General features: G+C 39.4%; 2 protein-coding genes and 1 non-coding gene across 3 annotated transcripts in view; all 3 read right to left on the reverse strand.

Moving 5' to 3' along the window:
• The window catches only part of TMTC2 (transmembrane O-mannosyltransferase targeting cadherins 2), a 587,133-nt gene that overhangs the window by 369,644 nt on the left and 192,343 nt on the right, over positions 1–25,146 (reverse strand). Inside the window, exon 2 of the mRNA XM_049783373.1 lies at positions 6,769–7,339. Coding sequence (XP_049639330.1) covers positions 6,769–7,339 — 571 coding nt within the window. The remainder of the gene's footprint in view (positions 1–6,768; positions 7,340–25,146) is intronic.
• LOC126023522 (U6 spliceosomal RNA) lies at positions 8,756–8,862 on the reverse strand. Its single transcript, XR_007500638.1, has one exon. It is a non-coding gene; the product is annotated as a U6 spliceosomal RNA (small nuclear RNA).
• LOC126022544 (PCI domain-containing protein 2-like) lies at positions 22,331–23,716 on the reverse strand. Its single transcript, XM_049783497.1, is given in 1 exon segment — positions 22,331–23,716. A coding segment is annotated over 1 exon segment (1,194 nt). The 5' UTR covers positions 23,710–23,716; the 3' UTR covers positions 22,331–22,515.

Below are 25,146 nucleotides of genomic sequence, written 5' to 3' on the forward strand. Positions count from 1 at the left end.
TGATCCATTTAGCCACTCTGTGTCTCTTAACTGGTGCATTTAGTCCATTGACGTTGAGAGAAAGAATTGTCCTGGGATTTAACGCCATCTTTATTTCAAAATTTGGTGTGTCTTTTGGGTAGTCTTGTCTTAGATTAGGTCTTTCAGTTTTTCTCTTAAGACTGGTTTTGTGTCTGTGAAGTTTCTGAGCTGTTTTTTGTCTGTGAAACCATGTATTCTTCCATCAAACCGGAAAGTGAGTTTTGCTGGGTATAGTATTCTGGGTGAAGCATTCATTTCATTCAGTCTTGTCACAATATCCCACCACTGCTTTCTGGCATTGAGCGTTTCTGGTGACAGGTCTGCTGTAAATCTCAGGGAAGCTTGCTTGAACATGATTTCCCCTTTTGATCTTGCTGTTTTCAGAATTCTGTCTCTATCTGTGGGATTTGTCATTGTGACTAGGATGTGTCTTGGGGTGGTTTTTCTGGGGTCTCTTTTGGTTGGTACTCTTCGGGCATGCAGGATTTGATCACATATATTCTTTAGCTCTGGAAGTTTCTCTTTAATGATGTTCTTGACCATTGATTCTTCCTGGAAATTTTCTTCCTGGGTCTCTGGGACTCCAATGATTCTTAAGTTGTTTCTGTTGATCTTATCATAGACTTCTATTTTCGTCTGTTCCCATTCTTTGACTAATTTTTCCATTGTCTGCTCATTTGCTTTAAGTTTTTTGTCCAATCTCTCCTGCTGTATGGAATTGTTATGTATCTCATCTTCCACAGCACCAAGTCTATTCTCAGCTTCTGATACCCTGTCCCAGAGCTTATCCATTTTGTCTTTCACTTCGTTTACTGAGTTTTTCAGGCCTGTTAGTTGACATGTTATTTCAGTTTGGAGTTTTGTCATTTCTGCCTTCATATTTTCTTGGTTCTTATTAGTGTTCTGTTCAACTCGATCCATGGTTTCTTGGAGTCTGTTGAGCACCTTCCATATTGCTAGTCTAAAGTCCTTATCTGAGAGGTTGATTAGTTGTTCAGTCATTATCTGGTCCTCAGAATTGTCATCTTCATTCTCTATGTCTGATGCTGGCCTGCGCTGTTTCCCCATTGTCACATTTGTATTGTGGGTTTTTCTACGTGTTGTAGTGGTATTCATTGTCTATATGATGTAGGCAGCACACTCCTCTGGCTCCTCCCTTTCTGGATGGGCTGACTTGCCTCTAAGGGAGGGGAGTCCTCCGTGGATGAAGCCTCACACTGGGTCAAATCTTAGGCCCGAGCATGTAACAGAGAAGACAGTCCAGAGAGAAATGTTTGCTTCTGTGATATAGCGCCGTTCTTAGTGTGATTTTTCCTTCTTGTTGCAATGGAGTTCTTTCCTTAGAAAGAGTGCACGGCCGCGTAGCGAAGCGGAGCGGCCGTGCTCCTCTGAGCCTCTTTTTGCCCTACTCGCAAGAGTTTCACGCAAGAGGACAGTAGACAGACATAGACAGGTCACACTCACAGTCTTTCACAGCTGAGCCCCACTGGGCTGGTGTACTTTCGCGGATTTTCCCCGCCTGGTGTCACACACAGGGAGCCAGCTTTTGCAAAGGATAGCCGGTTTTTATGCTTTGAAGTCCCTCCCTGAAAATGGCGTCTGGGCGAGCGAGGTTTCTGGAGGCTCTTTTTGCCCCACTCGCAAGAGTTTCACGCAAGAGGACAGTAGACAGACATAGACAGGTCACACTCACAGTCTTTCACAGCTGAGCCCCACTGGGCTGGTGTACTTTCGCGGATTTTCCCCGCCTGGTGTCACACACAGGGAGCCAGCTTTTGCAAAGGATAGCCGGTTTTTATCACCATTATTTATTTTGCATGGAGATTGGCACACAAATTTCACTTGAAGATTATAACCTGATAATGTTACCGAATCTAGGACCAGAGACAGAGCTCAGTGGTACAACATGTGCTTCTCATGTCTGAGGCCTTGGGTTCAATCCTCATCACCCTAAAAATGTATCACACACTCTGAAGGAAAAAACTGAATGTGACTGCATTTGAGAGAAACATTACTGACAAAACTATCAAAAATAAGAGCCGGGCTCTTACAGTCATAATAATTTATGCCATTTTTAGGTTTTTTTTTGGCTTACTTACTAATTTGCATAAGAGCTGAATTTCTTGTGTTCCAAAAGTTTTATCTATATACCATGCACATTTCAACTGGCAAAACTTTTTTAACTCTGATACAGTTCTTTGGTAAGATATTAAAGATGATTATCTTGTTAAGGTTAATAATGGCCCACTAAAGTCTTTTTTTTTTTTTTTTTTTAGGTTTTTGGGTCACACAATCCTGGCTCTACACTCAGAAATCACTCCTGGCAGGCTCTGGGGACCATATGGGATGCCGGGATTCGAACCACCATTCTTCCTCCATACTATCTCTCCAGCCCCCACTAAAGTCTTTTAACTACTTCCTTCATTCTCTTCTAACGCAACCAAGACAAAAATATCTAACTATTTTTAAAGACAGAAAACAAAAATTTTTTTAAAGTGCTTTATTTGGGTCGGAGAGATAGCATAGTGGTAGGGCATTTGCCTTCCACACAGCTGATCCAGGAAGAATGGTGGTTCAAATCTAGGCATCCCATATGTCTCTCGTGCCTGCCAAGTACGATTTCTGAGCACAGAGCCAGGAGTATCCCCTAATCACCACCAAATGGATTAAAAAAATAGAAAAAGAAAAGAAAAAGAAAAAGAAAATGAAAAGAAAAAAAGGTGCTTTATTTAAGCACCCTAGTTACAAAATTGTTCATTGTTGGATTTCAGACATACAGTGCATACCATCCTTCACCTTCACCAGTGTAACCTTCCACCAGGGATGTCTCCAGTTTCCCTCCCACCCCCAAACCCACCTTGCTCTAGAGCATGTTCTCTTGTTCTCTCTCTCTCCTTTCCCCCTCCCTCTTCTTTTCCCCTTCCTCAACCCACTTTTGACACTGGTTTGTACTACAGGTAATGGAAGGGTTCCTTGTATGTTAATTTCACTTCTTTCAGCACAGAATTCTTGGATTGTCCTAGTAGACACTTCTCTACTATAACTACACACCCTTTTTTGTGGTGAGCATTCTACCCTGGCCTGGACCTCCTGACCTTTGTCTCTATTGTTACTGGGTATTATGACCATATTATCGCCTATTTGTCCTATATCCAACAATAGACTAGCACACATCAAAAAACAAAAACAAAAACAAAACAGTGCTGGCATGAATGTTGGGAGAAAGGGACTCTCATTCACTGCTGACAGGAATGCAGACTGGGGCCCAGCCTTTTTGGAAAACAATATGGACATTCCTCAAAAGCTATGATCCAGGGGCCAGAGAGATAGCATGGAATGCAGAAGGATGGTGGTTTGAATCCTGGCATCCTATATGGTCCTCCGAGCCTGCTAGGAGTGATTTCTGAGCGTAGAGCCAGGAGTAACCCCTGAGCGCTGCCAAGTGTGACCCAAAACAAAACAAAACAAACAAAAAAAGCTATGATCCAGCAATACCACCCCTAAGGATATGCCTTATAAACACAAAAACACGGTACAAAAATCTCCTCTCTACTCCTATGTTCAGTGCTGTACTGTTTATAATAACCAGAATCTGGAAACAACCAAGGTGCCCAACAACAGATGAGTGGCTAAAGAAACTGTGGTACATCTACACAATGAATATGCAGCTGTTGGAAAAAAATGAAGTCATAAAATCTTCTTATACATGGATGGAATAGCAATAATTATGCTGAGTGAAATGAGCCAGAGGGAAAGGGATAGACATAGGGCCTGACTGTTCCTAACTATTGCCCTTGTCTGGGCAAAGCTTGTCCAAGAGTCTTGGTAGGTTTTCATTTGGAAAAGTCTCAAGATATGAAACCTTCAAAGTATTCAAGTCTATAATGTGATCCACCTTCTTTAGGACTTCCTTTGCTGATGGCATCTTGCATTCTTTTGACCACCAGTTATGAAGGAATAATCAGGTAAAACTCAGCCCAAGTTAGATTGTTTTTTATCTATGTGTTGGCTTTGGGGTCATATCAGGTAGTACTTGGGTGCTACTCCTGCCTCCGTATTTAGGGCAATTACTAAGGGATCAGATGATGGTAGAGATAAAAGATTAGGTTCCTGGGTGCAAAGCTTATGCTCTAGTTTTCTGAATTATGTCCCTGTCCCAAGTTGAGCTACATTTTTATCTCAAACTAGAAAGAATAATCTGTGATTATAAATAAGGGCCTGAAACTGTATGAAGGAGGCATTTGGGTTTTTTTTTTGTTTGTTTGGTTTGGTTTGGTTTTGGGGCCACATCCAGCGTTGCTTAGTGGTTACTCCTGGCTGTCTGCTCAGAAATAGCTCATGGCAGGTACGGAGGACCATATGAGACACTGGGATTCAAACCAACCACCTTTGGTCTTGGATTGGCTGCTTGCAAGGCAAACGCCGCTGTGCTCTCTCCGGGCCCCTGAAGGAGGCATTTGTACTTCAAACCATATTCTACAAATCGGTCCTTTAAGATGTACTTTTCAAATGGAAAATTTCTTGAAAAACTTTATTAATATCCAATCCTGATATGATACATTAAAAAAAATCCTCATGCACAAGATAGCAGAATGAAATTCAAGTCTGCAAAACCACACTTCCCTCTAACCATGCAAATTTTGAAATGCCTCAAATTTGTCTCAATTCCATAGCATAAGGACCAAGATTTGAACTTATCCCATTTCTATTTGTAGTAAAAGCAAAAATTTAGCTATTATTAATGAAATCGTTTTAAAAGGAAAATTATTTTTATAAATATTATTGGAAAATTAAAAAGAATTATCTTAAAAGTAAGAGAAAGAATTTCAAATCATATGTTCTTTTTTAAGGATCATACTCTAGGGGCCGGAGAGATAGCATGGAGGTAAGGCGTTTGCCTTTCATGCAGGAGGTCATCGGTTTGAATCCCGGCGCCCCATATGGTCCCCTGTGCCTGCCAGGAGCAATTTCTGAGCCTGGAGCCAGGAATAACCCCTGAGCACTGCCAGGTGTGACCCAAAGACAAAAAAAAAAAAAAAAAAAAAAAACCAAAAAAAAAAAAAAAAAAAAAAAGGATCATACTCTAAAGGTTGGTTATTGTTATTTTTTTTCAAATTTTAAAGCTTTAGCATTAAATTAAAATTACAAGAGAAATTCATGAAGTTCTAGATATTTGAGTTTGAACTAAAAAAGTTGTACTTCCTTGAGAGCAAAACCTCCTTTGTAATGACTAGCCCCAAAGTTTTTATTTTAACTTCATTAACTTTTCCCTCAATTTCTTAATTTTTTTCCAAGATGATTTTAAGTCCAACTGTGAATTAAGAGGGAAATGTCAACATTTAAAAACTTAAATAGCTTTCTCAGAACTGGTCTCTAAAACCATTATTCCTCACTTCAATGCCCAAGAGGATGAGGCAGGTGGGTCTAAAGCAGGAATGAGCCTAGGAAATTCAGTTCTATCTTAATTATGTTTAAAAGCAAAGTCTAGGGGAGCTTATTTTGAGAATAAGAAAGATTAGTCATGGGGCCAGAGTGGTGGCGTTAGAGGTAAAGCGTCTACGCCTTGCAAGTGTTAGCCTAGGACAGACCACGGGTTCGATCCCCGGGTGTCCCATATGGTCCCTCAAGCAAGGTGCGATTTCTGAGCGCAGAGCCAGGAGTAATCCCTGAGCGTCAATAGGTATGCCTCCCCCCCAAAAAAAAAGATCAGTAAGTTACTAAGGGTGCATTTTCTGCTCAGTCTCCCCTTCACACTCTAGTAGAAAAATGTCCACTTCTTTCTAAGTGTAGGAATCTTATAAGGACATCCATGACCACCTGACATCAACGTCTTTGAAACCAAAAAGAGAATCCAGAGGAATGGTTATCCCTGAGGCCAAAGTCTAAATTGGCCGTAAGGCAAAACTTATAATGACCTCTTTCTGTTTAGACTCTTCTGGTTTTTGGTACTAAAAGGAAAAGAGTGAATATGATTCATTGTTTAAGAATTTGAGTTCCCAAGGCACTGTGAGAAAAGCTAACTTCAAAAGTTCCTGAGGAAAGGTAGCATTAACAAGTGGCAGAATATTTCTTCTCTCAAAAGTCTAACATTTATTATAAGGTAATAATACCCACACATAAACACAACATTATTTGCAATTTGTAAGACATAGGTAGGGTATTTAAATAGAAGTTGAGGAGGAATCAAAGAAATAGTCTAAGATGTATTTTCATTAGGAGGCCAAAATATTGCTCCGTGACCTCTGAAATCATTAAAAGCAAAGAAACTGAAGAAATAAATAAGAGTGGGGCTGGAACTATAGCACATTAGGTAAGGCCTTGCATTGTGGTGGTTTGATTCTGGTTTGATTCTCGGCATAGAATAAAGTCCTCTGAACCTGCCAGGAGTGATTTCTGAGAGCAGAGCTAGGAGAAATCACTAAGTGCTGTTGGTGTGATTCCAAAACCAAAATAAATAAATAAATAAATAAATAAATATTAATAACAATAATATAGGAAATGCAATAACGAATAAAGTCTAAAAGTATTTCTTAAATCATTAAAAAATAAAACTTAAAACAATACTGGACTGTAAGAGACCAAAAAGGTCATTTCCACTCAACAAACTTCACAAGGTTAAAAAGGAACTTGTTTTAAATTCTCTTTGAAGAAAACCAAATGGGCTTTTGAAATACTGAAAAGGGGACCATTGCATGCAAAGAGATGACAAGCTAGCAACAAAATATTCCAGCTCCCACAATCACTTACTTTGTAAAGGGTTGGCAAGATCTGGTTCATTTTCAGTCTGTGAAAGACGAAAACGTCATAGACGGCAGAAACTGCGAGCACAGTCACTCCTTGTTCCTTCCACAACATGCTGCATCCAGCACATAGCCCAGTCCCCAGGATCCAGCCCCAAGTCCGGGCCGAGCAGCCTCTGGTGGAGCAGTGTTTGATGTAGCAGAGCAAGGAGAGGAGGAAGAAGAGACTGGCCCCAACGTCAGCACGCCCTACAATGCCTGCCACAGCTTCTGTGTGGATGGGGTGCGAGGCGAACATCAGGCCGGCCAACACGGTCCAGTACCCATCTCCCAGGAGCATCTTGGAGAAGCTGGTAAAGAGGCCAGTCACCACTGCGTGCAGCAGGATATTGACCAGGTGGTAGCTCCAGGGGTTCAGACCCCCCACGGCATGGTTTAGGCGGAAGGAAAGGGTGCAAAAAGGCCGGTAGGATTTGTGGCTACCGCTGTGCGTTAGTAGAGTTCCCCAAAAGTCATTGTAGAAAATGTGCAGCCATGGAGTTTCTGGAAGCAGGTCCTGATTTGTCTTAATGGCACGGCTGAAAAAGAAAATGTTCCAAGATCCAATGTATAATACAGAAGAGAAATAAATGTTAATAATATATATATGACATTGCTAAGTAAATGCTTTCCTTATAAGCTTCAATGTAGGGCCCTATTGTGGGATTTCAGAAATACATGAACAATGCCAATGAGCCTGAACACCTTTGCACACCAATCCCCATATGAACCCTCTTTCCCTCCCTCCCTCTTCCCGTCTGAATTCTCAGGTCTTTCTTCCAGTCATGATGGCACTTAACTTTCCTGATTTTTAAAGATATAATCATTCCAGGCTTATGTGTTTGACATTTCCAAACATAGGACAAAAAGAAATTGTCTTTCCCAAGCACGTTCTATCTGGCAACTACTGTACTGGTCTCCTGGGCTATTAGTTCTGTTGAAATTTTAAGATAACCAATGAGTAGATCAAATGAGCTTTAGCTCTTAGATGGGCAAATGATGCTAAGATTAATTGATGTTTCCACAGTTGCACAGAATGTAAATGGTAGAAGTGGTTTCCATACCAGACTCTTGGCACTGTGAAGGGAGGCAAAGTGTGATTCACATACCCGTAGGACTATGTCAGAAGTTACCCTAGTCTGTAAAAAATTTAATGGTGCTATTTCTTTGGATGTGTATTTGAAAGGAAATTAAATTATTTGAGTAGGACTAGATTTTATATAAAATCTGCTCCAAATGAAACTGTTTAATTTGTAAATTGAGCTAGAGAGAGAGTGAAGTAGAGGTGTTTGCTTTTTATGTTGCCGACCCCACTTCATGGCCCAATACCACATACGGTCTCCTGTGCACTGCCAGGATTGATCTTTGAGCAGGAGGTCAGGAGAAACCATCAGTATTATAAGGTCTAACACCCAAAACAAACAACACACACACACACACACACACACACACACATATGTATGTATATACATACATATATACTCATATTTAAGTCAATATAAAATTAAGAAAATAATCACACTGATTTAGGTGGACAAGATACAAGTGTAGACAATGGTATGAAAAGGACTCAGTTTGGAGAATTCCATTCAGTGGGACATCCTATGTTCATGAAATAACATGTCTCACTGAGTCTTCTTTAACCATGTTCACCAGTCTCAGTACTTACAAAACATGAGAGAAGCACATCAGGAGTTTGAAAGAAGAAAGTAAGAATAAGAATTACTCTTAAAAACCTAATTTTTTAAATAGTTAAATAGTATAATGTCAGGGCTTTATAAGAGAGTGAGCAATTATGTAATGAAAGCAACTGCAAGAGAAAACTGATGAACTTAACTTCTAACTTTTCCAGCATACCTATCTTGAACTGTGAGACAAGCTTGATCAAACAAAAATCATTTGAAAATGTACTGAATTGAAGACAAAGATTCTTTTTTTTTTTTTTTTTTTTTTTTTTTTTTTTTTAACGCTTCACGAATTTGCGTGTCATCCTTGCGCAGGGGCCATGCTAATCTTCTCTGTATCGTTCCAATTTTAGTATATGTGCTGCCGAAGCGAGCACGAATTGAAGACAAAGATTCTTATCTTTTAGTTTTGTAATCTGCTGTTTCAAAATAAATAAAATGTAACAGATTTAACAGATTAAGAAATCCATTCAAGGTAACATAATCTCTTAGTACTCCAGTTGGGAATAAATGACTGAGCAATACTAGTTTTCAACTGCTCTAAATTGTTTCCCAATTAACCTGTCTCAAGTTTAATTTCTATAATGATGATAGTTTTACCACAAATCACTTAACACTTGCAATTGTTCATTTACCTTCAAGGAATAAAACCAGAAAACACAATTTAACAGAAGCACAAATGATCTAGAAACCAAACGAAAACTACCTCGGAGATCCAGTGAACTGCTACTGTTATCCCATAAACAGGGACCTAGGTTTACAAAGTCAATTTGGCCTACAACATCTGAAAATAAGTGTGTTTGGGGGAAGAATTAAAACAAAACAAAACAAAAAAACTCTGATCCCTCAATACCAACAAAGAAAAGCACAAGGCAAAGAAAACTTTAAGTCAGTATTTCTGAAGAATTAAGATACAAAGTTCCTCAACAAATCGTTGGCAGATACAGAAAAGACAACAGAATTCCTCAATCTGAGGGAAGTGAGACGAAAATGTCCCCAAAGAAAGAGTCCTCCAAGTATTTCTGAGAAAACCACACTAAATGTGAATAAAAACAAAAGGAAGTTTACCATATGGTAGGGATTGCCAAAAATTATTAAAGCCTTGCCTTGTATTTTAAACTGTAGCACTAAATTATATCAAGTTTGCTGGGACTTGGACCTCCACAAAACTCTAGGGGTAATGGTAAATTAATATGAAAACAGCCACACCAAGGAGTGTGACAGAAGCTCAGGAAAGTCTACACTTTGGCTGGGGTTCCCAAACAAATACTGCCTGCCTCCATAAAGACTTCAGAGCAGTAAACCTCTCAATAGTCACTGACCTGGGAAAACCACTTTAAGAGAGAATTACTGAAATTGAATAAATATTAATGGGAAAATTTAAAAATTAATTAAAACAGAAACATGGCTTTTTTTCCCACTCAGGAATGGCCCATGCTCTCTCTTGGGCATGTATACCTCTCTTTCCCATTTCCCATTTCTCTGTTTTTTTCTTTTTTTTTTTTTTTCCATTTCTCTACTTTTTTCTGTTTTAATAGTTTTTTTATTAAATATATTTTTTATTTAAGTAACATAATCATATTTGGGTTACAGTCATAACCAGAATACCCCCCTTCACCAGTGCAACATTACCCCCACCCCCCTTCCCAACCCCTGCCTGTATTCAAGACAGGCATTCTAATACAGTAATTTGTTTTTAAGTTCAGTAAGTTGTATTTTTTTCCTTAGAGGATAAGAGTAAAAAAAATATAGTAAAGGTGTGATAGTGGCAATCGCCAATGTTTGCATAGGTCCAGAAAAATGGAGAAAATGGAAAAAAAATCCTTGACCTGATTACAAAAAGGCCTCACCCCAGAAGTTTATTGGCATAAGACAGACTCTGGGTTCCAGGCATACCAGTTCGTCCAACTCCAGTCATTCTCAAGGTCCCGGTGAAACTTTTTCACACTTTAGCTTTTGTTGGTATCAGACTCTTATATTTAAAGACTCTGGATTCTGTGCATTTCTTTCATCAATGTCAGGCTGATGTGGAGCATCCTCTAGTTTCAGCATATCATTAAATGCGGAGCGATCTGCCCTGCATGCAGACTGCTGCTGAGTCACCTGGGTATTGGGAGCACTCTTTGGAGTAAGTCAATGCCAAAGCAGTGATAGGTCTTCTCTGGTAGAGGCTTGGATCCTGGTAATGTTAAAGACAATTGTGGTTGTTTCCATAGATGGTATCCATTGTTCAGGTGTGTGTGGGCGATGCCCATTCCTCTGAGGCCTGAGCCAAATTATTATGCCAATGTTCAAGGTAAAAGGCCTAATTACATTACCAAATTTGTGTTCCCATCTCTATTAATAAGAACTTGTTTGCATATGTATTATTTTCCCATTTTAATGTGCCTATGCAAAAGAGAAGCAATGCCACAAGATATTGGTGGTGCATCTGGGGGCCAACGAATAAAGTCCAACTTTTCCCATAATTTGGTATAAACGTGAAATCTGTACAGAGTTTCTCTTATACCAGTATTGCTTATAAAACAGATCTCACAGGGGGAATATCAAATAACCATATAACTAATCTAGTGGGCAAAATTGTCACTATATGAGGATATTCGAAAAGAGTTACAGATGTTAAGGGAATACATCTGAGATATACAAAAGAGATACATGTGACCCTTTTATGTTTTAAAAAGAAAAAAAAGAAAGAAAACAAGGGTATTTGAAGACAACAGGTGATAGTTGAGTTTGAGACATGTTTTGTGGCATTACGGAACCCTATATTGTCCTTGAACTAGGGGTTTTGCTGAAGCTCATTCCGGTATCATGCAACAGTCCATAGTTTGATGGGGGCATGAGGGACCACCAAGCATGGATTAACAGGCGTGTTGGTTGTAGTTGTTTGTAGAAGCATGAGCTGGGGACCGAAAGGGTGTCTTTCAATGAGGAGCTGGATGGTGGTGTTGGGGCAGAAGGTCAGTCTTGGTGTCTACCCAATTAGGAACTGAGGATAAGGAGGGTTGAATAAGAGGAAGATAATGGTTCAGGGTTTGGGTATGAGGAGGTAGGAGAGACAAAGGGGTGAGGGGAGAGGCAATACATAAAAGACTAGACAATAAAGGTCAATTTCAGTGTTTTATAAAGCCGTCCTTTTTTTTTTTCTGGTATGTCAGGGTTGCTGGTTGGACAGCGGGCCACAAATCTCCTGGATTGAACACTTGGTCCAGGAGACTGGGACCCCCCACGCCAGGCGGGTCTTCATGGCCGGCCCTGGCAACTCGGGCCCTGGGGGGCAGGCGGAGGAGGGAAACCCCTCCCCTTTCAATTTTCAAACTGGAGAGGAAGCTCACAGTTGGACCCAGCAGAGTGCACATGCCAGGAAAGCCATCCCTCTTTTTTTCTGGTATGTCAGAGTCACTGGTCGGACAGCGGGCCACAGATCTCCTGGACTGAACACTTGGTCCAGGAGACTGGGACCTCCCCCCCCACACCAGGCAGGTCTTCATGCTGGCCCTGGCAACTCGGGCCCTGGGGGGCAGGCGGAAGAGGAAAAACTCTCCCCTATGTATATTGGGCCCCCTGTTTTTTTTTTGCTAGTAATGCTATTTTTCAAGCATTATCCATTTTTAAGCATTATTCAAAAACGTTCCTAATCCTAGACTGTTCCTAGGAATATAATCAGGATGCCCAAGATTTTGATAAAACATTTCTCTATTTTTTAAATAATATTAAGAAGCTATACATGGAAAAAGAAGCCATCATAGAAATGAAAAGGCAATCTAACAATTATGAGAAGAAATTTGCATACCAAGCATCTGAGAAAGGTATAATATCTAAATATAAAGAAGCATACAACTGAACAACCTAAAAGAAAGCCACCCCTATGAAAAATGGCCAAAAATAGTTACTTCTCAAATTCAACTAACATATAGCCCCAGACCCATTAAAACAAATTCAGTAGTACTTATAATTAAAGAAGTGGAGATCAAAACCTTAACAAGATATCACCTCATTCCCATGAAAATGTCCTATATCACAAAGTCTGGAAGTAATAAATGTAGAGAAAAGAAACACTAATAAGACTATTGGTGAATAATTACTCGTGTAGTTTCTATGAGGAACAATGAAATTTTGAAACTGAAACTGAAATTTCCATATTGATCCAGCAGTACTACTTCAGAGCTAGTTGTCTTATGGATATGAAAATGCTCACTTGAAGGATTATTCACATCCTGTTTTCATAACCACATTCATCACAAGAAATCAACCTAAATGTTCTTCTACAGGTCACTGGATAAAAAATGCTGTGGAAAGCATACTCAGAGGAATGCTACTTTGTCAACAAAGGGGGACTATCATTTGGGAGGAAAAAATGGATGACTTTGAAGTAACTATGCTATATGAATTAAGGGAGTGACAAACAACAGTTGAAGAGTTACACACACATATGTATGTTTGTATATAGAGTATAAATAGTTAAAGCAATGAAATGGCAAAATTCAATAAAACTAATGCCTGTTGGTACTGTAAATGGTAGGCTAGAAGTATTCCATGGAAAAGATGAGGGAAGGTGGAGGTATGGAAATTGGATCTTTCTGGTGTTGGAAACACTGAGATTTATACATATATGTGTAGAGCTATACTATGAACCTCTATAGTGCTGTCCATGATAAATCAACAAAGAAAACACAAATCATTAGTATAAGTATTCAATGTGGGCCAAACAAAATTCCAGTGATACAAATTCTAGAACTGACTGACTTTTCTAGATATTTACCATACAGCAGAGACAGCAATTATCCAATATCTATTCTTTATTTTTCTTATAGTAACAGACCCTCAGTTTTTGTTATTTTTGGTTAGGGGCCACACCTGACTTACTCCTGGTTCTGTATTCAGGACTCACTTTTGGCTGTGCTCAGGGACCATATGGGATTCTGAGGATCGAATCCAGGTCAAACTTGTGCAAGGAAAGCACCCTACCCACATATAGCGAGTATGTCTCCAGCCTCAGACCTTCAGTTCTTATCTCAGTACCTTGTTAAACTCAGAAATGTTTCTATCAACCTCGTCCACTACATAAATTTCTGTAATTATTTTTGAAGCAGCACATAAAAAGAGTTGCACCAACTTAATTTAAGAGCAGGTTGTCCTATATACTCACCTAACGGTAAGATGAAAGCAGAAGACATGTCATCCTTTGATCTGTGCAAAAACCAAGATCACTAAATACAGAAGACTGACCTAGAGAACTTTGGGTAGAACTTGTCCTGAGTTCAATAAGACCCTAGCCTAAGCTTTGGCCTAGAATTTGTACAATAACCAAGATCTCTAATTCCAGAGGTCTGACTTTGACAACCGCAACAAAGCAGATCTTCTGGAAACAAAATGAAGTGCTCTACCTAGGCTTATCCTAGGATCTGTGTAAAAACCAAGACCACCAATTACAAAAGACTGATTACAACAACAGTGATGGAACAGAACTGCTAGATCTGTAAAGACGCACGCTAGCCTTGGTTTCATCCTATGACTTGTGTAAATACCAAGATCTCTAGTTAGAGGCCTGAATCTTTCAGCCACAACTGAGTGGAAAGATTCCTGGCACCATAAAATTTCCTTCAGGTGTGAAAAGGAGCATGTATGGAGCCTGCAATTATTCCCACGACAGTATGCTTCAAGAACAGAGAAACCCTGCATCTTTTAGGCCAAGGGAATTCTCTTTTTATCTTCCTCAATATTTACTGTGCCTTATGCAAACAAAACAAAAACAAAACAACAACAACAAAAAAGAAACAAAACCTTGCCACACCAGCCCTCCTTCCTTTTTTCTTTTCTTTTTTTCTTTTTCTTTTGGTCTCTTGGCTATTGTTTGGTTGTTGTATTCGTTGCTGTGGTGCTTTTTTGTAGCTGCTGATTTTGGTCTTTTGTTTGACTTTTGTTTCTTTTTTTGTTTAGTTTATTTTGTCATTGTTGGTTCATATTTTTTTTTGTGGGTTTTGAGTTTTTTTTGTTAGAGTTTTCTTTTTTTCCCCTTTCTTCTTTTAAAATTGATACTTATAACCTCTAGAAAGACTCTTCCCAGTATTTTTGTTTTATTTTTATTTAATTTTTTTGGGTTTTTTTCATTGTTTTTTTTTTTCAAATAGAACCACATAATTTTAATCCTCTCATTCTGCCTCATAAATTGAGGGAGAAAAATGGATGGTACCAAAATCCAACAGTCATATGAACATTGAGTAGAAATAAAAAATGATCAGACTTAAACACCAAACCCCAAGTCAATGACAACAGAATTGATACCCAATCTTCAACAAGCTATACAGAGAAGGGACCAGTTATATTAGCAGTCCGAGGGGCAAAAGAGGGGGATGCTAGGAACTGGGTAGAAGGGAGAACAATACTGGGTAGTGGGAATACCCCTGATTCAATGTCACTATGTACTTTAAATATTACTGTGAAAGACTTGTAATTCACGATGGTCACTATAAAAATTACGAAGAAGAAGAAGAAGAAGAAGAAGAAGAAGAAGAAGAAGAAGAAGAAGAAGAAGAAGAAGAAGAAGAAGAGTTATACCTTTTCCATTAAAATGAGTGAAGAAGAAGAAGAAGAAGAAGAAGAAGAAGAAGAAGAAGAAGAAGAAGAAGAAGAAGAAGAAGAAGAAGAAGAGTTATACCTTTTCCATTAAAATGAGTGAACCTTCACCTCACCACATTCAACTCCTCCCTGCTAGTACAACTCTAGTTCCTTGGCATCACAGTAGCTATCCTGGCTCACCTGCTGACCTTAGGCACAGATAACATTCCCAGCTGAACAGATAAATAACAGTTAAGTAAAACTCAGTAATACCATCCTAACCCAGATCTAACTAGATTCCCATTTCAGAAAGAAAAACCAGCTACTGTGTTATTTAAACTGTGGTATTTTTCTATTAGTGAAAGATGAAACCATTGGCTAACAAAAGACCTATTCAATCGCTGTGATTTGATTTTCCATTTTGATTTTGAATTTTACAAGTCTTTGTATACTGATTGTGAACTAAATGAATTTCCATATAAATTGGCTTCTAAAACATTCAAAACAGATGTTATTTAGGATCCATTAAATTAAAATACCCTTCTATGATATTCATCAAGAGTCTACCCCACAAATAACTGCTAAAGACTTGGTGGGTTATAATTAAAACAAATGACTAATATAAAAAACTGACAGTCTCAAAGTGCTGAGTTCAAGCAATTCTGAAATAAAGCCTAACTTGAACTCCACTAAACATGAGAAGGGGAGTGTTCTTTATATGACTGTAATCATATAACTATAATCATGTTTGTAATCACGGTGTTTAAATAAAGATAATTATTTAAAAAAAACACGAGCCCAGATACTGATATGACTTTCTCTAATATCATGTGGAAACCCTCAGACTCTCAATGTCTGAAGGAGCAATGACCAATATCAAAGAATCCTGGAATAAAGTTTGCTAATTCGGCATGGAATGCAAGAAAATGTACTTTGTTTAGGTTACTATTTCATACACTCCTAGCAGATTTATTAAAGATGGAAAATCACCTTCCCCAAACCAGGACTCCTACATACTGTATAATTACTTCAGCACCATAACCTATGTTGTAAGAATTTTTGAAGAAAAGAAAAAACACAACTTTCAAAATCTTTTAGAGGTTTCCCGTAGTTTTCATATGGACAATAATAAATTGAGTAATCTATAGTAATCAGGAAGAGATACTTTCTGTCTCACAAAACCAGAGTTTCCAAAGGATAAAACTAATAAAACTCATCATTTTACCCAAGAATTATCAATTGCTGAGACACAATTCTGTAGAAAAAAAAAGATACAGAGCTAATAATGTTAATAAGGTCAAGTGGAATGTACCACCTTCTTCTCAATGAATGAACAACAGGATTTCATGCTGAATCATTTCTGCATGACTTCCATAAATCAAGATGAAAAATGCTGAAAGAGGGGCCGATGAGGTGGCGCTAGATAGGGTGTCTGCCTTGCAAGCACTAGCCAAGGAAGGACCTCGGTTCAATCCCCGGGTGTCCCATATGGTCCCCCCCAAGCCAGGGGCAATTTCTGAGCGCTTAGCCAGGAGTAAATCCCGAGCATCAAACGGGTATGGTCCGGAAAAACCAAAAAGAAAAAAAAGAAAAATGCAGAAAGATACAAAGAAACAATGGAATTTTCCTCTCTTTCAAAGGTGAGGAAAATCAAAGTAGCAAACCTGAAAAATGAAACAACAGCGAGCACAATCGTCCTTGAGGACCCAGGATGGAGAACCATTATTCTGAACCAAAAAGTTCTATCTCCAGTCTTCAAACGAGTCTGTTTCCTTTCTTTACCTGCTATGTTCTTGTGCTGCTTTACAATTTTTTTCCTTTAGAAAACACTGATAAAGGACAGTGTCATTGTAACTCGATCAGGGAGGTGATACTGCCAGGCAACACTGTCCTTGCACTGTTTCTCTGGCTAATTTCTTTATACCCACTGTCCTTAGATGCCATAAGGACTCAAGGTAATCACTAAATCCCCTGAACAGGACTGATGCTGAGATTCCCTCAAATATCAAATGGCACAGGCTTCTGAAGTGAATACAATTGTTTGACTGAAAGGCCTAGAAAGGCCAAACCTTTAATAAAAAAAGGGGGTGGTGGTGGTTAGTGTTGTGGCATATGAGATGTGCTCAGCAAGAGGAAGGAGAATGACCTTTACTAAACTGTGCTGCTTCAGTACTTCTGTGGCGTTAGCTAGGTAGGGGGCAATACCTGGGAAGGGCTGTGCCAGCAAGTGGGTTACATGGACTGACATCCAGGCTTCAAGCCAGGAGAAATACCAGAGTCAAACCTCCTCTCTACCTCAGTCTCAGATCTATAAAATGAAGAAAATCACTCTGCTGGACTCTGAGGCCCACTACTGGAAAAACTGAATTAGCAAATCAAACATCCACTTTCTATGTAATGTAGTTGCATAGATCATATTAGAAGTATAACATGCTAGCTGCTGTCAATAGTCATATTGCCTTGCATTGCAAACAGCTGGTGTTCTTCCTCAATACACACAGCTGCTGTTATCATGTTTCAGGTCTTGGTCATATCCAAGGTTTGTGGTCTTTAAGTATTTCACTTAAATTTTCTTGAAGTTTGACTAACACTCTGAGAACTGTCTAAAAAATACTGTGGCTAGATCATTCAGTGAGCTGAAGTGCTCTTCATGCATGGAGTCATGTCCAGCATCTCCTGGCACCCTGAGCACTACCAAGAGGGACCCTAAATAAACAGCCAGGAACACTGCCAGGTGAGATCCCAAAACAAACAAAAAAACAAAGAGCAAGTTTTATGAATTTTTGTCCTTAGTTTTTCCATCTTTACTCTTCTCATCCTCTTCTTATCATTGGGACCATGTCTTTCTAACTCTCCTTGACTAGAATCTGTTTTGCATGTGTTCTCCAAATATATATATATGGTTCTCTCCAAGTTCTGCCAAGTGACCTAACTCTATATAAACTGTATATTACTAATGTTAGGCTTTCCAATATTGGTGAGTCAACACAGATCTCCTCCATTAATATCTCCGAACTGGGTGATACTGAGAAGCCTACTTTCCTATTAACCAGCTTTTCAAGGAAGGAATCATTCACTTCCCTAATGAGAGCTGGCTCCTCTAGTATAAGTAGTTGGTATTACCTAGAAGAGTCCAGCAGTAAAAGAATGAAGGAATGCAGACAGGAGGAGGAATGAGATGGCTTGAAGGTCAAATGAGACTATGTTAAATTCCAGTATTTGGAAAGGATGGTATTTTTTCAGATTCCTCCTCCTTCTTTTTCCTTCTGAGAACAGCCCACAACTCTGTCCATGTGTCCATAGTGATTATCTAAAACTATCAGATATTCAGTGTACCATTGCCTCTCATTTCATTCCCAGACACCAAAGGATTTATACTTAGGTCAGATCATGCAGTCAATACACCAAAGTTAATTATAAGAAATGAACATCTTCCTTTAAAAATTAGAGAAAATTCTAGGGCTTCTTACAGATCCCATTGAGGCATACTGCCCAATGAGTTCTACACAGAAGAATTCAGACAAAGGAGCCAAAGGCAAATCAACCCTAAGGCAACTAAATTTCCCAAGGTTGATGCTAATAGAGCTAAATATCCCACTAACTCTCCTATTCAAAAACTAGATTAAATTTTTCTTCTGAGAGATATAGTTAAAAAAAAGTTGTGCTATGTAATTATAGCATAATACTGTTAGTTGTCCTCTCAGTGTCTTAAGCTTTGGAAATTTTTAAATTTGAATTCAAACTATTTTCTCCAAATATCTCCTTTCTCCTAGAGGCTCAACATAAGTGCCCTCACTCTTCCACGATTGACATGGAAAGTGAGTGTATGTGAGACTTCTCTCTATTTCTCTCTTTAATTGGTTAAGAACACTTTTAGGCTGCTCAAAGAATATCTCACTTAAGTTTTCCCCTCAATCTGCCACAACTTCCCTTCTCTACTACCTACCTTCCACCTATGGATTTCCTGATTTCCTACCTATATTACTTAGCATGAATACTCAAATTGCCTCTTCATTTTTCTCTTTCCTTCATTAGACTCTACACTCCTATAGGGAAGGACTTATGTTTTCTTCCAAAGCCAACACATATTAGGCCCATCATAAATATATGTAATATAAAACTAAATATCCATTCCTGTCAATTTGCAGTCCCACTGATTCATTATACATGCTGTCAACAAACTTCCTGAAATATCATACTCAATCCATACTCTGCTTGGCACAAAGGCCCACAACATGTCCAATGCCCTTGAAGTCTAGCATTTTTGGTACCTCCCCACTGTGACTTCTCAGGAAAGTTACCAATATTTCTCCAAAAGCATCCTAATGCCAGCCAAGCCTCCTATTCTCCAATTCCATCCCTGCAGTCCTATTAAGCAACCAGTTCTCTCTGCCAAACACTCATTTATAAAGCCACTGCCCCCAGCATCTTTCCTAGTTCAAGTTGTGAATATGCTGGATTTTGACACTGAACATACACATTCCAATGGATAACACTGACTTCATACTACAATTACCAGAGGTCTGAAGTGTTACAAAAGGAAGATAGGACATACACCTATGCTTAAAATGGGGAACATATTTTTACTAAGCCCTCTACGATTCCCTATTAAAAAGTCATTGACCAAAAAAATAGATTTTCATTTTAAAAAATTATCCATATACTAATTAATTCACTCAGTACTGGGCACTGCAGATAGAAGGAATAGTGCAAAATATATTTTTGGCTCTGAGAAATATTTTGCATAGCAAAGGAGGCACATGAATGAAGAGGTCATTTCACTGCAGTCTGACAAGCACAGTTCTAACATAAAACTGATCACTGCAAAAGAACACAGAAGCAAGAACTGAAAGTCTGAGAAGAGCCAACAACTTTGAGAAAGAAAATGTGCTACATACATGGAAGGGGTTAAAACAAAGAAGGTTGGAGAGATGCCATCAAACTAACAGTATTTTCAAAAATCACATATCAAGAAGTGTCAAAGAGGTATGAATGCCTGAGATTAGGAAAAATAAGTACAATATATTTATTAGTTCCACTGGAGTAAAATTTGAGGCATAGAAAGAAATGGGAATATTCATCAATCACTTCAATAGTCTTTAGGGTTTTATTCTGATTATTCAGTTATTATCTACTAGAGCATGCTTAACTCCTCAGTACACTGTTAACTACTTATGTTTCGAAGCATTGAATACACTGGGCACTCACTGCCTGATAAATGGAATTTTAACTAGGAATGACTGATACTGATAGTGCCATTCACTTTGTTTGAAATAAACCCCAACCTTGTTTTAAATATACAGGGAATGACCATTTTCATCTCAAGCAGTCAGGGCACTAACTTCACACCCAAAGATAATTAGCTGTGAAAAACCATAAGGTTAATTGGCTTCCTCCAAATGTCTCTGGCACTCCTTTGCCTATTAACCTTTAATCTCCTCATTAAAGACCCTCTTTAAGGATAAGCCATTCTATTTAGGAAGCACAAGCTAGTATGCTAATACTTGTGAGGCTTGTGAGGGTAGGAGGATGAGAGAAATCTAGAATGAGTGAGTCACATATTTCAGATATTCAGCAAAACTTAGGGCAGGGCAAGTAAATTCCAATGTAATATTCTGGACTATTTATTGGGCATGTTAGAGGTTCAATACTAGAAGGTTCTCTGTGTTATGTAGAAATTCATTCACTTGTATATAACATTTTACTAAATTTACCTATTTTTAAGTCGGTTATTTTCAGTGACAGGATTGGCTTTTTATTTGTGTGTGTGTGTGTGTGTGTGTGTGTGTGTGTGTGTGGTTTTTGGGTCACACCCGGCAGTGCTCAGGGGTTACTCCTGGCTTCATGCTCAGAAATTGCTCCTGGCAGGCACAGGGAACCATATGGGACACCGGGATTCGAACCAATGACCCTCTGCATGAAAGGCAAACGCCTTACCTCCTTGCTATCTCTCCGGCCCCTAAAATATTTTTCTTTCTATCATTATATATAGATTAATAGAGTCCATGAGGAATACAAGTCTATGTCTGTCAGACATAGAAGGGTCAGAATTCTCAGAATAACTGCTAGCCTTCGAAAAGCAAGGGCAAAATGCCCCCATTTGATAACTAAGACTATTATTAGCAGACTCCTCTTCCACTCCTTGAGCAGTTTATCCTGAAGCAGTAAAGGCATTTTATAAGCTGCAACTGACACAGCATCCTTCTCCTACACCTAGACAACTCTGATTGAATAAGCAAAAACAATAATTCACAAAACTGGCCCCAGCTAAAAACTACAGAGACACAGGAGAGCCACCAAACTTGCCTTCAAGTGTGTGTGTGTGTGTGTGTGTGTGTGTGTGTGTGTGTGTGTGTGTGAGGGGGGGAGAGGGAGAGAGGAGAGAAAGGAGAGAGGAGGGAGAGGAGGGAAGTGGAAGAAGAGGGAAGAGAGAGGGAGGGAGGAGAAAGGAGAGAAGAGTTGGAGGGGGAGAGAGAGAAAGAGAAAAGAGAAGAGAGGAGGGAAGAGTGGAAGAAGAGGAAAGAGAGAGGAGAGGAGTAGAAGAGGGGAGAAGGAGAGAGAAAGAGAGAGAGACAGAAGTAACTGTAACTGTAACTGTAGGCTAAACATTAAGTTCTCTTGAGTTCCCAAGAAAAATCCATGATTGGATATTTAAAACTTCTAAAGGAAAGAGTCAAAGCAAAAATTAAATGACTCTTAAAATTATTTAGTAACCCATTGAAAAGAAAGTTGAGCACTTGAGCACTTAGAATTTTAACTTAAGAAAAAATATTTTGAAACTTAATAAAGCATTAAGAAGCATTGTATTGAAATTTAAGAAAGATGTTTTGAAAACCATTTTATGGATTTAAAGCAAAAGCAAAAACCAAAAGCAGAAGAGGACATGGAGATAGGACAGTGGGTAAGGACCTTATGTGCCTTGCATGCAACTGACCTGGGTTTGAGCCCTTTCACCACATAGCAAGCCTTGCTGTATTATGGCCCAAGCACAACTATTTTGTACCCTGTCTTCTTCTGGGAGTTTCTGCATCATAAAGAAAGTTCTTGCATCTGTTTTTTCAGAATTTGATTTTCCAAAATTACTCCAACTTATAATGTATAGTACAAAGACAGTCCTTTCTTCGAATACTTGGCTTTGTTTAGTGCTTGGTTTTTGTTTGTTTGAAGGCACACTTATCAGTGCTCAGAACTTACTCTTTGCTTTGTGCTCAGAGATCATTCCTGAAGAGGCTTGATGAACCATTTTCAGTGCCTTCCCCTTTATCTGTCAAGCCTGATGCCTTACAATTTTTTTTTCTACAAATGTGAAATGTCTTTTATGGGGAGTCATAGAAAAAGTCACAAACACACTTGGTCCCACACTGAGACATCAATGACAGTTGCTTGGGATGTCCTCTGCAGGGGCCACGGCAAGGAACGGTTGCCTCAATGAGGGTGACAGTCTTGGAGACAGTCAAACACAACCCCAGCATTCAGCACACAGTGGACAGCGGAGGGAATGGGTTCTGTTTGCTGACCAGCTTCTGATGCTGATGGGAGATGTAGCCTTTGATGTGCCCCATGTATATCAGGTTGGCCAGGATGCACTGGACTTCATCAATGTCCACGTCTTCCACCTGCATGAATTTCAAGGCCATGAGAAAAGCATCCAGAGACAGCTGGTGTGTTCTGAGCAGTAGGTACACTTTCTTGAAGAGGTTCCTGTAGGTGATGATCTTCAGCTTCTCGAGGATGAGGAAAATGCCGCAGCGGATGCAGAAGGCCTCATGCGGGCTCAGGGCCTCACGCAGCAGCAAGTTCCCCTCACTGACAGCCTGCGTGACCTCGGCAAACTACATGAGATGGTATTTCTTCAGCAGTTCCACGGTTGGCATGTGGCCCAGCAACATTTTCACGGGCAGCAAGTAAATAAGGTTCATCCTCTTGTTCTTCTGGCTGGAGCAATGGCAATGCTCAAAGGCGAAGGACAGGTACTCCTCAGCTTGCTTGAAGTCGCTGTCAAGCATGGCCTTGCGGCCCACGTAGTAGCGGTAGGTCACGCACTGTGCTGTGCTGTAGTCCTCCTTCAGGTTGGAACTGTAGATGGCTCGGATCAGGGGCTTGCACAGGTGGAGCTTGTTGATCTTGAAGTAGATCTTGAAGACCTGGTTCACCAGGAACAGCATGCCCCACTTCTTGGAGTCCTCGATGCCAGCTCGCGTGTCACTGGTGCAGACACGGAAGCAGCTCATGAGCAGCTCAGCCGCTTTCTCCAGCATGTCCCCGACCTTGCTCTTCCCCTTCTTCACCAGCTGCTGATCTGCACTGTTGGCGAAAATGCGCAGGTCCAGAGCCATTGCGTACATGACAGGTAGCGCCCAGTTCTCCTCTTTGTGAGCCTCGAAGGCCCGCAGGAAGGACTGAATGATGACTGTCTGGCACTTGTAGGCCTCAATGAAGTCGTGGTTGCCCACTGCATAGGTGCACCTCAGGTGGGCAGCAAACATCTCATCGTAAGGTGGCTCCAGGACCTGCTGGCACTTTTCCTCTGGGGAGGCCATCTGCAGCCGAGGGTTGGCGACATGCAGGTGCTTGAATGATACCAGCTCTGCACAGGAAGCCCCATCTCTGTTGTCCATGGCTTCACAGACCTGCTGCAGGTACTGGTTGATGGTGATGTGCGCCATGGCGAGCCCCGCCCACCCGCTCTCCCAGGCGGAACCCTCGCAGTGTCGCCTTACAATTTTTAAGTATATAAGATAACCCTCTAAAATTTAATTTTATGTATTTCCTAGTTTTACAATATTTTGAAAATTTTCCAAATTGTTCTATTTTATAATTATCAATAGCTATATAAAATTCTCTATTAAGTTTGCACTATAATTTATAGGTTTTTTCCTAATTTTTTTCCTAAAAATGTCATGACAATAAAAATATTGCCTTTAGAAAGAAATGTGCGGGACAAATTTTAGGATGTACTTCCTGTAGTGTACAGGGTAGTTTTTCCAGTTAATCAAGTATGATGTTTAAATATATATAACATTGTCAAGGAAGAGTCATAATCTTCACCAAAAGGAAACAGAAATGTTTCTTCTGGTTCAAATCACTGCTTGTGAACCACTAAAGGATTCTTAACCTGAGCACTGTGCACCAAGAAGTCAGGGGAGAAGGTATGTTGTTTTGGCAACTTGAACCAACATAATACATTCTGACTCTGTTTCACCTCCTAAGTTTCAAAGAAACAAAATTCCAGAGGACCCTTATTTTACCAATACTATGTCTAAGGTTCTGTTTTGGATTCTGGGGATTGACATGTTTTTTGAATAAAAAAAAAATCAGAATTTTGAGAGGTATCTTAGTTTTTATATATACTCATAGTTGTCTAAGTTCTCTACCAGAGAAAAAAGAGATCCTGGATCAAGCCAATTATGTATTAACAATAACAAAGCCCAAATAATAAAATACGGATGCTTCTTGCTACTTATCCAGTGATTAGCAAAGCTTACACAGAACACACTTCTATATCTCCTATTATTCCCACCATGGTGCTATGAAAGAATAAACTCAAGCTGGCAGGGTAAAGTTAGTCAATAAGAGCACAAGCTTAATAAGAGGCAGAAAAAAGCTTTAATCCTATTCTCCAAACTACATTATTGAGGCTTCAAAGTAGCTCTAGTTCTTCACATAGAAAATAAATCTCCAATGAGCAGTGTAAGGCAATTTGAAAGTCAAATCCTACTCTATTAGTGCATTTTGTCTGGAATCCATATATCTGCCCTCAAGACTCAATGAAGCTATAAAAAATTGCTTTGGTCCCATATTCTTTTCATTTCTGTAGTTTCCAAAAGAAAAAAAAAATCTTCTTTTTAACACTAAAGAGTCTTGGAAAACTTGAGTCCAAAGGTGTTAGTTGCCTTCCAGTGATGTGGGGGAGGGGTGGTTTTAGGAAAGCCACAAATGAAGCTATAATTTCATATTCCAAAATATAATAGAAAACATATTCTGGCAGAGGGTACTGCCTGCATCCTTTCTCAGCTATAAAAATCATTGCACACATACATTTGAGAAAGATAAGGCTTTGAATATCTTGCAACAACACATTCACATAACATGGGAAGTTTCAC

Source organism: Suncus etruscus, chromosome 11 (assembly GCF_024139225.1).
Source record: "Suncus etruscus isolate mSunEtr1 chromosome 11, mSunEtr1.pri.cur, whole genome shotgun sequence".
NCBI lineage: Eukaryota > Metazoa > Chordata > Mammalia > Eulipotyphla > Soricidae > Suncus > Suncus etruscus.